This window comes from Eubalaena glacialis, chromosome 12, assembly GCF_028564815.1.
Source record: "Eubalaena glacialis isolate mEubGla1 chromosome 12, mEubGla1.1.hap2.+ XY, whole genome shotgun sequence".
NCBI lineage: Eukaryota > Metazoa > Chordata > Mammalia > Artiodactyla > Balaenidae > Eubalaena > Eubalaena glacialis.
In genome coordinates this window covers 2,646,115-2,662,935 of record NC_083727.1, presented here as the reverse complement: position 1 = coordinate 2,662,935, position 16,821 = coordinate 2,646,115, and the positions used below count along the sequence as shown (strand labels likewise).

The 16,821-nt window shown below is 46.5% G+C and overlaps 2 protein-coding genes across 2 annotated transcripts in view; one reads left to right on the top strand and one right to left on the bottom strand.

The window, feature by feature from the left end:
• Positions 1 to 16,821, bottom strand: part of RPS6KA2 (ribosomal protein S6 kinase A2) — a 296,626-nt gene that overhangs the window by 185,304 nt on the left and 94,501 nt on the right. The gene's annotated exons all lie outside the window — the stretch shown is intronic.
• On the top strand, positions 803 to 2,735 carry LOC133102126 (14-3-3 protein zeta/delta). The gene has a single exon (XM_061207102.1). The coding sequence runs from the start codon at positions 951 to 953 to the stop codon at positions 1,686 to 1,688; it is 738 nt and encodes a 245-aa protein (XP_061063085.1). The 5' UTR covers positions 803 to 950; the 3' UTR covers positions 1,689 to 2,735.

Genomic DNA, 16,821 nt, shown 5'->3' with positions numbered 1-16,821 from the left:
GGACGCAAACACACTGCCCACTCAATGTGACACAGCGTGATTGTAAGAAGCACCAGATTTCAGTGACAGTGTTCACTCCTATAGTAAATGATGCCACGTGCACAAAGTAGTGTGGACAGGTTAGGGAACCAGTACAGGTGGCTCTCGGAAAGCTTGTAACTTCACTGGTGGAGCTGAGCCACACCGACCTGCTGGAGGATTCCGCCCTGGCCATGGCCATGGCTGTGCAGCCCAGGGGTGTGGGCTGCAGGCTCTGCACATGGGACAGGGCTGAGAGCAGGTTAGGCTGGTGGGCGGGTGATGGGAGGTCGGACAAGAGAGACTCTATTTGTTACTAACTTCACAAAAGTTAGCAAATAAAAAATTAAAAGTATCCAAAAGATCCATATTCCTTTCTTGTTATAATTCGAAATAGCTCACAGCTGTTAAAATCCTGCTTGCTACTCAAGGTTGGCAAGAATGCAGAGCAACTGGCTGGCAAGAGAATAAACTGGTGTGACCAGTTTGGAAAGCAACCATCTGGGAAGGTTGCAGGTCTTCACGCCCCGTGGCTCAGGACGGCAGACCTCAGCCACCATATAGAATGTGGCACCTGAGTGCTCAGAGACACGCCCAGGAAGTCGCCTCGTGCTGGAAATGACCTGTCTGTCGTGGTGGAAGGAACACACGCACTGAGGCAAAGCAGGCAGGAGAGCATCTCCAACGAGAGAACAGGGAGCTGCGACCACGCGCAGTGACACGGAGACTCTTCGTGAATGTACGGATGAGCGAGAGAAGAGAGACACAAAAGAAAGGGGCTGGTGATTGGAGGAAACCCCGTGTCTGCGGAGCGGCTGTAGCCTGTGAGCAGCGAGATCCAGGGACAGAGTCTCAGCCTCGCCGCTGCCGCCCAGAGACCGCTGAGCCCCGTCCGTCCGTCGCCACCCACTCCGGACACAGAACATCCAGTCATGGATAAAAATGAGCTGGTGCAGAAGGCCAAACTGGCCGAGCAGGCTGAGCGATATGACGACATGGCGGCCTGCATGAAGTCTGTAACTGAGCAAGGAGCTGAATTATCCAACGAGGAGAGGAATCTTCTCTCAGTTGCTTATAAAAATGTTGTAGGAGCCCGTAGGTCATCTTGGAGGGTCGTCTCAAGTATTGAGCAAAAGACGGAAGGTGCTGAGAAAAAACAGCAGATGGCTCGAGAGTACAGAGAGAAAATTGAGACCGAGCTAAGAGATATCTGCAATGATGTACTGTCTCTTTTGGAAAAGTTCTTGATCCCCAATGCTTCACAAGCAGAGAGCAAAGTCTTCTATTTGAAAATGAAAGGAGACTACTACCGCTATTTGGCTGAGGTTGCTGCAGGTGATGACAAGAAAGGGATTGTGGATCAATCACAGCAAGCATACCAAGAAGCTTTTGAAATCAGCAAAAAGGAAATGCAGCCAACACATCCTATCAGATTGGGTCTGGCCCTTAACTTCTCTGTGTTCTATTATGAGATTCTGAACTCCCCTGAGAAAGCCTGCTCTCTTGCAAAAACAGCATTTGATGAAGCCATTGCTGAACTTGATACATTAAGTGAAGAGTCATACAAAGACAGCACACTAATAATGCAGTTACTGAGAGACAACTTGACATTGTGGACATCGGATACCCAAGGAGACGAAGCTGAAGCAGGAGAAGGAGGGGAAAATTAAAAGGCCTTCCAACTTTTGTCTGCCTCATTCTAAAATTTACACAGTAGACCATTTGTCATCCATGCTGTCCCACAAATAGTTTTTTGTTTACGATTTATGACAGGTTTATGTTACTTCTATTTGAATTTCTATATTTCCCATGTGGTTTTTATGTTTAATATTAGGGGAGTAGAGCCAGTTAACATTTAGGGAGTTATCTGTTTTCATCTTGAGGTGGCCAATATGGGGATGTGGAATTTTTATACAAGTTATAAATGTTTGGCATAGTACTTTTGGTACATTGTGGCTTCACAAGGGCCAGTGTTAAAACTGCTTCCATGTCTAAGCAAAGAAAACTGCCTCGTATTGGTTTGTCCTGGTGGGGAATAAAAGGGATAATTGGTTCCAGTCACAGGTGTAGCTGTGGGTACTTTAAGGTTTGGAGCACTTATAAGGCTATAGTAGAAATAGATATCCCATGGATATTACATGTTAAACCATGTGTTATCTGTGGAATACTCAGTCTCAGTGTGCACACCATTGACTACAGCTACAGAAGTGTTCCTTTAGTTGTGACCCAATTTACTCTGGATAAGGGCAGAAACGGTTCACATTCCATTATTTGTAAAGTTACCGGCTGTTTGCTTTCATTATTTTTGCTACACTCATTTTATTTGTATTTAAATGTTTTAGGCAACCTAAGAACAAATGTACAAGTAAAGATGCAGTAAAAATGAATTGCTTGATATTCATTACTTCTTGTGTATCAAGCGCAGCAGTAAAACAAAAAACCCATGTATTTAACATTTTTTAGGTTTTTTTTTTTTGCTTTTGTGGGTTTTTTTTGTTTTGTTTTGTTTTTGTTTTGTTTTTTGGGGTTTTTTTTGGTTTTTTTTTTGATACTTGCCTAACATGCATGTGCTGTAAAAATAGTTAACAGGGAAATAACTTGAGATGATGGCTAGCTTTGTTTAATGTCTTATGAGATTTTCATGAACAATCCAAGCATAATTGTTAAGAACACGTGTATTAAGTTCATGTAAGTGGAATAAAAGTTTTATGAATGGACTTTTCAACTACTTTCTCTACAGCTTTTCATGTAAATTAGTCTTTTGGTTCTGAAACTTCTCTAAAGAAAATTGTACATTTTTGGAAATTTATTCCTTATTCCCTCTTGGCAGCTAATGGGCTTTTACTAAGTTTGAATACAAAGTTTATCATAACAACAAAATACTACTAAGATAACTACTACTGTTCCCAGTCATGTCCCATACTCCCCCCTCCCCCTGAAAAAAAATTTTTTTTTTTTCAGAGACAGGGGGATTGAATGAAAAAAAAAAGTAATGTGTTCCATTTAAAATTTTGGTATATGGCATTTTCTAACTTAGGAAGCCGCAATGTTCTTGGCCCATCATGACATTGGGTAGCATTAACTGTAAGTTTCGTGCTTCCAAATCACTTTTGTTTTTAAGAATTTCTTGATACTCTTACAGCCTGCCTTCAATTTTGATCTTTTATTCTTTCTATTTGTCAGGTGCACAGGATTACCTTTTTTAAGCCTTGTGTCTTGTCACCAACCGTTCCTACTTGGTGGCCATGTACTTGGGGAAAAGGCCGCATGATCTTTCTGGCTCCACTCAATGCCTAAGGATACCCTGCTTCCTTTGCTTGCATCCCACAAACTATTTCCCTCATCCTATACACTGCAGCAAATCTCTCCCTAGTTGATGAGATTGTGTTTATCTCCCTGTAAACCCTACCTATCCTGAATGGTCTGTCATTGTCTTTGCCTTTAAAATCCTTCCTCTTCCTCTCTTTGAATAATGATGGGGCTAAGTTATACCCAAAGCTCACCCTACAAGCTATTTCCTCAGTACCTTGCAGAAAACACCAAACAAAAATACCATTTTAATAGAGGTGTATTTTTTTTTCTTTTAGAATGTAAGCTCCTCGAGAGCAGGGACAATGTTTTCTGTATGTTCTATTGTGCCTAGTACACTGTAAATGCTCAATAAATACTGATGATGGGAAAAAAAAAAAAAAAAAAAAAAAGAAAGGGCGAAGATGGTTTCTGTTTACATGAACTTCAAAAACAGGGGAAGCACACTTCTTGCTCAGGACACGCTGCAGGGGTAAACTATAAGGAAGCAGCGCTCAGGGTGTCTGTGTCCTCTGGAAGGGGAGGAGGGCTGGCTGGCCTGAGTGGGGTGTCTTGTCATTTCTTCAGCCATACGTTTGTCCACCAGGCACCCTTTGTGTACGTGAACTGTGTTTCAAGCTAATGAGAGATGCTCTTCCTCCCAGCCCAGCTCAGATGGCTCCTCCGAGGTCTGCGGTGCCGTGAGCCCGGATGGAACTCTGTTGACCGTGTGGGTGCTCACCCCACATGCTTTACAAGGTGTGACTCAGACACGGTGCGTGTCCCCTCGTTGTGTGCTTCCCGAATTAGAGACTGCAAGTTGCCTAAAATAGAGCCGCCGGCAGGAGGCTGAAATCAGCAAGTGTATATTGATCGGCACAGAACGGAGCAGTTCGATCAGTGCTTACGTAATCCTTCCTCCGCCCAGCACCCCGGCTCCGTGCTCAGACAAAGATTAGAAGGCAGTACGGTGCGGTGCCTGATTTCAAGGAGCTCTCGATTTAGGCTGAGAGGAAGACAAGCGTTTGCACCCCAAGCTGAAGGCCAGTGCACCAGGATGCCCATGACAGGCCCACAGAGAGACGTCATCTCTGCCCATCGCTGGACTCAGTTCAGCATGGAGCGAGGCAGGATGTGCAGGGGGACGGCCCTGACCCAGAACACAGGCTCTGGCGCAGGCTGGAACATTACAGAACCTCTCAACCCCCTTTGTCCAAGAAGATACAGCCCCTCCCAAGAGCTGTTGACCGATATCCGATGGTTCGGGTAAATGTCCTGGTAACAGACGGTGCTCAACCATCAGAGCTCCTCTTGTCAGCATCTGGGTTTGGTGAGACCTTGACCGAAAAAAGAGGACAGGACAGCTGCCCTGTTCTTAGGACCAGGATCTGAGTCACTAACTCCCTCCATGACCTTGGGCAAGAGCCTTAAGCCTTCCCAGTTTCTGCTTTCTCACCTACAAAATGGGAATAACCACCTAGTTGGGAGAGGGGATGAGCCAATGAGATAAGAGATGGAAGGTGGGCTCGAGGCTAAAAAGCAGCGTCATTGGTCCCTGAGCCCCAGGAGCCACGTGATAAAAGTTAAAATGTCATCACCAGTGGGCAGAAGACCTAAATGGACATTTCTCCAAAGAAGACATACAGATGGCCCATAGGCACATGAAAAGATGCTCATCGCCGTTAATTATTAGAGAATTGCTAATTGAAACTACGAGGTACCCCCTCACACCAGTCAGAATGGCCATCATTAAAAAGTCTACAAATAACAAATGCTAGAGAGGGTGGGGCGAAAAGGAAACCCTCGTACATTATTGGTGGGAATATAAATTGGTGCAGCCACTATGGAAAACAGCATGAAGGTTCCTCAAAAAACTAAAAATAGAGTTGCCATATGATCCAGCAATCCCACTCCTGGGTATATATCCAGACAAAACTATAATTTCAAAAGATATATGCACCCCTATGTTCATAGCAGCACTGCTCACAATAGCCAAAACGTGGAAGCGACCTAAGTGTCCATCAACAGAGGAATGGATAAAGAAGATGTGGTACATACATACAGTGGAATATTACTCAGCCACTAAAAAGAATGAAATAATGGCATTTGCAGCCACATGGATCTACCTAGAGATTATCATTCTAAGCAAAGTAAGTCAGAAAGAGAAAGACAGATACCTTATGATACCGCTTATATGTGGAATCTAAAATACAACACAGATGAATGTATCTATGAAACAAAAACAGACTCACGGACCTGGAGAACAGACTTATGGTTGCCAAGGGGGAGAGGGGGTGGGAGAGGGATGGAGTGGGAGTTTGGGATTAGCAGATGCCAACTATTATATATAGAATGGATAAACAACAAGGTCCTACTGTAAAGCACAGGGAACTATATTCAATATCGTGTGATAAACCATAAGGGAAAAGGATATAAACAAGAAAGAATGTGTGTGTGTGTGTGTATAACTGAATCACTTTGCTGTGCAGCAGAAATTAAACACAACATTGTAAATAAACTATACTTCAATAAAATTTTTAAAAAGTCATCACGGGGGCTTCCCTGGTGGCGCAGTGGTTGAGAATCTGCCTGCCAATGCAGGGGACACGGGTTCGAGCCCTGGTCTGGGAAGATCCCACATGCCGCGGAGCAGCTAGGCCCGTGAGCCACAACTACTGAGCCTGCGCGTCTGGAGCCTGTGCTCCGCAACAAGAGAGGCCGCGATAGTGAGAGGCCCGCGCACCGCGGTGAAGAGTGGCCCCCACTTGCCGCAACTAGAGAAAGCCCTCACACAGAGACAAAGACCCAACACAGCCATAAATAAATAAATAAATAAAAAAGTCATCACGGGATATGAAATCCACCACCTGGGCGAGGGTGTCACTTCCAGTTTAAAGAAACAGACCAATGAGTAAGGCTGGGTGACAGGACAAGTTTCCTTGTGCTGGGTAAATGCTAGATGCTAAATAGTTTGTCCCACCGTTCTGATTTTCTTAAAAAAAGAAAACTTTAGGGAAGCTTTAAATAGACACTAGGAGAGACAAATATGTTTTAATGATAAAAAACATAAGTTCACCAAATGATGGCATAGATGAGGCTCAAATATGCATAACCGTAATATTCCTCATTTCCTGTAACAAAAGACTAAACTCTGGGGAACTGCAGGAAGCCTGTGTGGAGCTTGCAGCAAAGGACCACAAGACGGGAAGCACACACATAGCCGCATCCTTTCTGAGACAGGATGTGCAGAAGGGTGTCGGGGGGAGGAACTGGAGAGGGGCAAAGCCTCACATTTAAGCAGGTTTTGTCCCTAAAGGACATGGGGAAAAGCAGGTTCTGAGGCAAGAAGTCATGCAAATACATATGAGACGTCTTATGACAGAGAACGGGAACTTAGGTGCAGTTCAGCCAAAGGTGAGCTGGGATGAACTGACTGTTCTCAGCCAGGGCTGATTTCTGACTCGAGTATCATTTGTGACAGATGGGGAGCAATAAGGAAGGTTGCCCCGGATTAACCACAGGTGTCAACACTGAGTGTCTACTCTGTGTCCATAACCCTGCTAACAGCTCATGTAGATTCTCACTAATTTTCCCGACAGCCCGTGGTACACAGGTGACCGAGGCCTCGGGAGTTTAAGGCTCCATCTGAGCCCCGCCCGCGCAGCATCACACACCCTCTGCCGCTGCAACTCACAGACTCTTCACGTTATGCTGGCTTCAGACATGACACGCATCAGGGCAGGTCAGCATCCTGGGTCAGAGGCTACTTTAATATTATGTGCTGAAGGTCTTTCAGACAAAGAGGCCAAACTGCTTAATAAGAGCCATCATCAACCTGGGGATGCACCTTGACACCTCAACAGAATCATCCAGTGGCTCTGGGAGCCGAAGACACCAGTAACAGCCAAGAAACCCACCAAAGTGGGAGCCGCCGGGCTTCCCCATGTGGTTCGGCTGTGGCTTTCACGTGGGCGATCCTGACCTCCAGCATCTCCAGGGGGCTTGCTGAGCCACGTAAATCCCGTCAACGCAAGACCCTAAACTTCCCTGTCCCCGACAGCAGAGGACAAGACAAGAGAGTAGAAGCTGTGGCTGGAGCTTGTCCTTGGGGGCTGGAGTGGACAGACTCCGACCGTGAGTCCTTGGACGTGGACCAGCGGTGTGTTCTTGGAGCAGAGGCTGCACCCGAGACGGGGAAGCAGCGAGGCATCAACGCGGGGTAGCTTAGCCGACTCTGCCCCGTTTCCTGTCTGCCCTGTGCGACACGCGTGTCAGCGCGTGACACAGGAGCGCTCGGACAAAGAGGGGGGACGTGCTGGGAACACGCCTCATAGCCCTGATGTAACATCCCTGACATTTAACCGGATAATTAAATACCCTGGAACGAAGACCGCCAAATCTGCTCCCTGACAAGTACCAACCTCCAGCCCCTCCAGGATCATATCTGCCCCCCCAGTGAACTCCCCCATTCATGTGACCATCTGTCCTTCCCTCCTCAGCCCCACCGCACGTGACCATAAAGCAACTTCACCGCCGGGGGCCTTCATGGCACTTACACGGGGATCACGGAGTCATCAGCTGAAGATACAAATTGGACAGATGTCTGAAAGGAAGTGCTAATGCAGCAGGAAGAAAAACAAGTTAAATATGCTAAATATATGAAGACAAAACGTGCCATTTCCCAACATCAGCCCTATTAATTAAAAATCAAATTTAAAATTATGTCAGATCATTCATTACGTCTTTATTTTAAATACTGGTCGAGAAAACTAACTGCACTAAAAATCTCCCCCAGCTGTTCCCTGCTGGCCCTGACAGTCCTAGGACATCTCTCGGTGATGCCAGCCGCAGAAAGCTCACCCGCTCTGCAGAAGGACAGAGCTGAGGTTATTCAGGGGTGATGGGTTTACTTCTTTTTCTTCACTACCCTGGAAAGAAAGTATTTGCGTCCAAGTTTTGTTTTCTTCTTTCCTAAACGGGGGCTAGAGCCATGAATGTGCATTTCACTTCCTGCAAGTGTAGTGGGTTATTAATTCCAGGGACTTGGGCGGAAGGAGGAGGGTGGTTCAGTGCCGCTGGTCCCCGAGGCAGTGATGGGACTGCACTGGGGTGAGTGTCCAGACTCAGCGGCCTCACTCTCCAGCCCCTGTCCTGCTGTCCTCTGGCTCTTACACCAACCATGTGACCAGGGATAGCGCCTCCTGGACCCCATCTCCTTAGTGGGAACACGGGGGGATGTTTGCTCTTATCTTAGTGGATGAATCAAAGGAATCAAGGGAAATTAAGAATATTCAAAAATTAGTTTTATAAACTGGAAAGCATTAGATAAGTGCAGTGCGTTAATATTTCCCACTAGGAGAACTAAGGAATTTCACTCTCTTAATTCCTTTACAGTACTTATAATGGGTAATTGTTTCATAAATTGGATGGAAACATAATGGCATGTTTTTTAAAGTAAAGAATCTTACTTATATAACAGTACTATTATTTTGGTCTATTCTCTCCCAGTGTGTGGGTGTGAGTCTGCCTGCATCTCACTCTGTGTGTGCGCGTGTGTGTGTGTCCGCCAGAGAGAAAGAGGGAGATTATTGAACAAATATTTGAGGGCCTGCCTAACACACAACACAGCATGCTGGGAATATCCTTCCTGGGGGTACAACTAAGATAAACACAGTTCCTACCTCAGGAGCATAAATTCTATCTGGAAAAGCATAAACAATCATTTTCACAATTAATGGTTTAATCACAAAAGGTCAAGTGTCGCAAAGAACAATTTGGGTGACATGAGAGTGTATAATAGGAGAACACCCACCAAACTAAGGCTTTACAGGACATTCAGTTTTCAAGCCTGATTGTGTAACAGGCATTTCCACAGGCTTTCTAATGGTTTCATCAGAGCATCATGATATGGAGTAGTGTAGTTTGATCATTTCCCCATTGTTATATTTCTTAAGTTAAAAATAATACTGCAAGGAGTATTCTTGAACATAAGTCATTAACTAACGTCTTATTTTCTTAGAATATATTACTACAAGTTGGAATACTGAGTTAAAAATCACAAAAATTTTGAGGTTAATAATACATATCTCAAGTTGTTTTCCAAAAGCTGAATCAATTCACACTCCCCAGCAGAGTTAAACCACATCACTCAAAGAACACCTACTAGTAGTAAGTATTGCCCTTAAAAAAGTGCCAATTTGAGAGGTCAAAAATCGTTTATTGGGACTTCCCTGGTGGTCCAGTGGTTAAGAATCCGCCTTCCAATGCAGGGGGCGTGGGTTCAATCCCTGGTCGGGGAACTAAGATCCCACATGACATGGGGCAACTAAGCCCACGCACCGCAACTACTGAGCCCGCATGCTCTGGAGCCTGTGCGCCACAACTAGAGAAGCCCACGTGCTGCAACAAAGATCCCACGTGCCGCAACTAAGACCTGACGCAGCCAAATAAATCAATAAATAAATATTTTAAAAATTGTTTACTATTTTGCATTTATTTCAGTATTAGTAATGTTTTAAAAATTTGGCGGTTGTATTTTTTTATTTTGTAAAGTATATGCATATCATTGGCCCATTTTTTCTATTGGCAAGTTAGTATTTTCTCACTATTTTCCAAGAGTTCTTTATATATTAAGGAATTAGCCCTTTATCAAAGTTTGGGTATATATATTTTCCTAGCCTGTTGCTTTATCATCTTATTTATAAAATTTAACATATAATATCAAATTATTCAGTTCTCAATATTTTAGTAAGTCAAATCAAATGATCTCTTTCTGTGAGATTTTCTTCCTTCCTTTGCATTATATGCTTTGAAAGCCCTTACCCATTCTGAGATCAGTTAAATATTCAACCATATTTTCTTTCATTTCTTTATGATTTAGTAATTTCTCTTTAACTATAGCCCGTCTGGAGTTGGTTTTTTTTTTTTTTTTTAATAAATTTATTTATTTATTTTTGGCTGTGTTGGGTCTTCGTTTCTGTGCACAGGCTCTCTCTAGTTGCGGCGAGCGGGGGCCACTCTTCATCACGGTGCGCCCCCCCCCCCGCCCCCCCCGCCCCCCCCGCCCCCCCCCCCCCCCCCCCCGCTGCGGAGCACAGGCCCCAAACGCGCAGGCTCAGTAGCTGTGGCCCACGGGCCCAGCCGCTCCACGGCATGTGGGATCCTCCCAGACCAGGGCTCGAACCCGTGTCCCCTGCACTGGCAGGCAGACTCCCAACCACTGCGCCACCAGGGAAGCCCTGGAGTTGGTTTTGGAGCACATTATAAAGTGACAGTCTTCATGACTCATACTCAACTTTCCAACATGACTTATTGATCGTAAACATCTCCCCCAATTTTGAGGATTCTTTCATTACACACTAAGTATTAAAGAACTACCTCAGGCTGTTTCACTCCTGTGCAGTACCTCACCGACACGAATTCTTAGTGGGGCTTGCGGGAATCCTTGCCTTGCTCCTGACTTAATAGCGCTGCCTTATGTGAAGAAGACAGGCTTTCTTTATCATCTTACAAATATTTCTAACTATTTACTATCTGAAGATTACAAACACCTTAGATTTTACCAAATTACTTTTTTCTCTTTTAAGATTATCACAGGTGTACAGTTCATTGCTTCACATGAATTTAATTCTTTGGTCCTCCTCTTTCTGGGATGTTGCCATTCTAATATGTGATGCAAAGGTGTGGTGAAGGCTTTTGGGGGAGGTAATTTAGCTCTCAGTTGGCAGGCAATGGCCACATCTGATGCAGGAGTGGTGAGAGACGGCTGGCTCCAGGGATACGGAGACTCGTCAGATTGCAGATTACAGGACTCCAGCGAGTCTGCTTCCGGGGGTGGGGCTGTAGGAACAGCTCTGCCTGCAAGCCCAACCCCCCCCCACTCCCCCCCACCCCCGTTTCCATGTTTGGAAAGCGTCACTTAGCATTACAAGGCGTTGTTTATGTATCAGCATCAATCAATTAACACCAGGTCCGGGGATGCAGAAATATGGAAAGAGACCAAAAATGAAATACAAAAGAGAAGACTGATTTCTTAATATAAGCACAACAGGTGAACAAATATTCCGTCTGGAACCAGCCCATCTTCATGCAGAACCATCTGTGCCTGCCTGGCTCACCGCACTCAGTGTAAATGTGGAAGCAAACAGAAAATAAGCTTAACACGGCGACATCACTGAATGCATGTGAGTGTAACCAGACACAGTGTTGGGGGCACAGAAGTGTGACTCGGGGGGCCTCCCTGGTGGCGCAGTGGTTGAGAGTCCGCCTGCCAATGCAGGGGACACGGGTTCGAGCCCTGGTCTGGGAAGATCCCACATGCCGTGGAGCAGCTGGGCCCGTGAGCCACAACTACTGAGCCTGCGCGTCTGGAGCCTGTGCTCTGCAACGGGAGAGGCCGCAACAGTGAGAGGCCCGCGCACCGCGATGAAGAGTGGCCCCCGCTCGCTGCAACTGGAGAAAGCCCTCGCACAGAAACGAAGACCCAACACAGCCAAAAAAATTAATTAATTAATTAAAAAAAAAAAAAAGAAGTGTGACTCGTGTAGCACATACCTGGGCTCTCTGATTTTGCATATAAATAAAACATTTCATCACAACCCATTAAACAAAAGTAACTGTTATGGGCTTAATTGTACCCATCTCTCAAATTCAGATGTTGAAGTTCTAACTCTCAGGACCTCAGAATGTGACTGTATTTGGAGATAGAGCCTTTAAAGAGGTGATTAAGTTAAAACGAGGCCCCTAGGGTGGGCCCTGACCCCATCTGACCAGTGTCCTTATAAGAAGAGGAAATTTGGACCGAGACACCAGGGATGCTGTTGCACAGAGGGATGACCATGAGAAGAGGCAACAAGAAGATGGCCGACTGCAAGCGGAGGAGAGAGGCCTCAGAAGAAACCAACCCTGCCAACATCTTGGTCTTAGACTTGCAGCCTCTGGAACTTCGAGAAATAAACGTCTGCTGTTTTATCCGCCCAGTCTGAGGCACTTTGCTATGGCAGCCCGAGGAGAATAGTACATTAACAGAAAACTGGCATGTCCACTGCTTCCCCACCAGGGATCTGAACTGAAACACTGTCACGAAACAAAAACCGATGGATAACCGTCCTCTCTGGACTTGCCCGTAAGAATGAAATCTTTCCTCTGACATGCTAGGCTTCACCGGGGAGCTATTGATGCAGTTTGAAAAGACAGCTCTGGGGGAGTAGGAGGGCCTTGCGGTCCGCAGCTGTGATGCTCAGAGCCCCTGCTGCTCACCTCACCCCCAAAACCCAGAGTTCACCCCTGAAAATGCAGAGACCAGGTGGCATCCCCACCATGTTGAGGGGTGCTCCAGGGATGCCCCAAAGGATGGCGGGCATGAAAGGGGCACCCCCCTTTGTTGCTCCAAAAGGAGTACCTTCATTTCTGGATGGTTAGAATGATTCCCACTGTCCTGCAAGGAACCTGGATCACCTAGAACAGCACCTGGATGAGAAGCAGGTGCTAGAGGTCCTCACCTCCTCCTGAAGGGGCTTTGGAGGAGGTGGTGGCAGGGGGAGGAGAGTCCCCGAAGACAGAGCAGGAACACGGCCACGGTGACTGGCTTGAGCGCCCAGGAAACCAGCATGTGGCGCTGTACTCATTCACGGCTGAAAGGGAGGAATTCAGTACCAGCAAACGGCAGAAGATTCCCTGTCCGGGCCGGCCTTTAAGCTCTAAATTGGTGATCCGTTAGCTGTGGGTCTTTAAACAGACTACTTGGACGAGAGCTGTCTCAGTTTTATTACCCGTAAAACAGGACAAGCTCTACCCAACTCATAGGTTTTCTGGAAAGTTCAGTAATGGCTGAAAATGCTTTGTAAACTTTATATTTATAGAGGAAACTTGTTAGAACTCTTCGTATCTTACTTGTCCATCTGCACGTAGCAAAGGGCACAGGCCACTCTTTTTAGCATCACGCTTGCACTTGATTTAATTTCCCTTGTTCTGTTCAGCTTCCAAGGCCATAATGAACATCACCATGCTGTTTCTGTTTTTGTCTCTACTGGCCGTCACTCTGAGTAAACCTTGGCAACAAACAAGGCATTATGCCTCTTCCTACAAAGCCCAGTGCCACCAGTAAATGGAAAATAAACACAGTTTAAGAGAGACAAGAGTCACGGCCAATGTTTGGGATATTCACTTATGAATAAAGTGTTCTTAGAACCACTCATACAGATACTCAGTATGAAATGTGAACTTTAAAAGATGCTTTAGGGCTTCCCTGGTGGCGCAGTGGTTGAGAATCTTCCTGCCAATGCAGGGGACATGGGTTCGAGCCCTGGTCTGGGAAGATCCCACATGCCACGGAGCAACTAAGCCCGTGTGCCACAACTACTGAGCCTGCGCGTCTGGAGCCTGTGCTCCGCAACAAGAGAGGCCGCGATAGTGAGAGGCCCGCGCACCGCAATGAAGAGTGGCCCCCACTTGCCACAACTAGAGAAAGCCCTCGCACAGAAACGAAGACCCAACACAGTCAATAAATAAATTTAAAAAAAAAAAGATGCTTTAAAGGGCCTGTCTTTGAGAGATTGAGGAATACACACACACACACACACACACACACACACACACACACAAATACTTAGCACATACACCCACTTTTGTTTTATTTTGTTTCATTGTGTTTTACTTGTTTGTTTAAGAATAGGAATTGCAAAGCCATCGGTAAAGAATCTTGAATGGTATAATAAACAAATTATTAGGCTGAGTCACATTAAATTTCCAAAATTTTGTCTATTTCTAAATAAAAATTACAATTTTGTATATTTTAGAACCTACAGAAGAAGAAAATGGCCTGTTACGTGGTATTTGTGAGAGATTATTCCACGGTGGCTAGACTAGAAAAAGAGGAGACATTACAACTGACAGCACCTCCTAGATCTGGGGCGCAAACGGCAGGCTTCACTCTCCTTAAATCACATAATCCTCATGACCACCCCAGGGGCTGAGGCTCCGTTTCGCAGATGTGGAAGTTGAGAGTAAGAGCAAATAAGTCATTTCGCAGTTAGTAAATACAAAATCAGAGTTCAAATCCTGATCTGATTTTAAAGCCAAATTTCAGCCAAAGATCGAAGACTTTGAGCTGCTGGGACTGAGAGCGTTGTCAGAAAAGGAGAGTTGCCAGGATTTGGCCACGGAATCACCCTGCTAAGCTGGTATCCCCTCGACGCTGTGGGGCGGTGTCTGTCCTGACAGAGACAGGGCACGGGCCACGGGCTTCACCGGCCTTCACGGCCTCGTGAGCCAGCCTGCGGGGCTGGGACCTGATGGCGCTGCTCCTGGGACACAGAGAGCCCTGGGCTCCAGCCACGATGCTCCTTCCGACAGGTCACAGGGGAGTCACCTCACCATCCCTTCCTCCCTCTGCAAAGTGTGCCGTCTGGTGTCCACAGGCCGCGGTCCCGCCGACAGAAGCATCGGGAGACTGAGAGCTGTGCTGTGGCCTCTGTGAGCCCTTCAAGTGCAGCCCGAGGGCACACAGCGGCCACGGCCAGGCCTGGTCCCTGCCTGAGCTGGCGGCCTCACCGGCCTGGTCGGTGATGCTGCTGCAGCCGCCCCCGTGGGCCCGCGCCTTCCTGACTTTATCCCGGCGTTAAGGGAAAGTAACTCTGCAGGGAGGTCTCTGAGCCTTACAAAACACATACCCAGCTCTGGACACCTGCACTGACTGCAATCAGGCTGTCCCTGTCTGCTCTCCAGGCCCCCAGCTCCCCCGGCCCCAGCTCTTCTCCGCCCCCACCTGAACCCTGTACCGCTTTGCCATCTAGGAGGCGTCTCCCAAACCCGCATCCCATCTTCCTTCCCAGACTCAACTCCCCTCACCACTCACGCTCTGGGGAGGCTGAGTTCTCGCAGGTCTCACGTCGCCACGTTCCACCGGCACCTCCTGGGGCCCCGTCCACTCCCTGGAGGCTCTGCCACCAGCCTCGGCTCACCACAGCTTCCTCTGGGAGGCCGCTCGCCTGCCCCTTGTCCACGGCTGCCTTTCTCGACTCTTCCTCGCCCGGCGTTCCTCCCACCTCAACGGTTTCGCTCACTGGCGTGTCTCCAGCTGGACGAGACCCACTCCCAGCAGCCTGGGCTTCCTCACCCGCCCTGGCGTCCCCGTCCCCTGCACGAAGGCCCTCCCGCCGCGGGCGCCGAGCGCACGGGTTAGGCAGAGAGATGCGATGAGGGGATGCGGTCCTTATTTGACCCCCTTACTTTCCAGAATGAGGACTTCATTCCCCAATTTCATAACGTTGGGCCTGAGACAGTGGTGCCTACACAAAAGTCAACTTTTCCTTTTCCATTTTGGCTTCATCCTTCCCCAAAGTATAACAGTAATGAGTTTATTATTTTTTTTAATTTAACTTTATTTATTTATTTTATACAGCAGGTTCTCATTAGTTATCCATTTTATACATATTAGTGTATACATGTCAATCCCAATCTCCCAGTTCATCCCACCACCACCCCCCCCCCGCCACTTTCCCCCCTTGGTGTCCATACGTTTGTTCTCTACATCTGTGTCTCTGTTTCTGCCCTGCAAACCGGTTCATCTGAACCATTTTTCTAGGTTCCACATATATGCGTTAATATATGATATTTGTTTTTGTCTTTCCGACTTACTTCGCTCTGCATGACAGCCTCTAGCTCCATCCACGTCTCTACAGATGACCCAACTGTGCTTCTCTCTATGGCTGAGCAACATGGCACTGTACATACGTACCACATCTTCTCTACCCATTCGTCCATCGAGTTTATCTTTATACCTTGAAAATTTTACTAATTTTAATAGATTAATTAATAGACTAAATTTAATAGACTAATAGACTAATTTAATAGCAACACCGAGAGTGAACCCCAGTGGGCGATGGACTTTGGTGAGTACAGTGCGTCGATGTAAGTTCATCAGCTTACACTGACGGGGATGCTACCAGGGAGAAGGCTGTCCATGCCTGAAGGCAGTGGGCACGTCGGAAACCTCTGCACCTTCCTCTCAGCCTTGCTGTGATCTAAAACCGCTCTAAAAAATGAGGCCTTTTGGGATTGACATATATACACTAATATGTATAAAATGGATAACTAACAAGAACCTGCTGTATTAAAAAAGTTTTTGAAAATAATAAGGTCTTTTGGGTTTTTTTGCACCGATCACAGAATTTTTTTTTTTTTGGCTGCGCTGCGTGGCATGCAGGATCTTAGTTCCCGGACCAGGGATCAAACCCGCACCCCCTACAGTGGAAGCGTGGAGTCTTAACCACCGGACCGCCACAGAAGTCCCTCAATCATAGAATTTTGACGCCAGAAGAAGCTTTAGAAACCTGACAAAGAATGTTATTCTTGGGATCCCTGTGGGCCTTCTTTAGCAGTAATCGTGTTCCCAGATTTTCAAATTTTGAAAAGTCTCTTATAAAACTTTTTCCCATGATAAAACTGACAAAAGAGATAAGTCTCTATACTTTTGGCTACAGTTATAGCTACTTGGCATGGTACAACTGGTTGACT

Coding starts and splice junctions, on each gene's coding strand:
- LOC133102126 (XM_061207102.1), top strand. CDS start 951: ATGGATAAAAATGAGCTGGTGCAGAAGGCCAAACTGGCCGAGCAGGCT.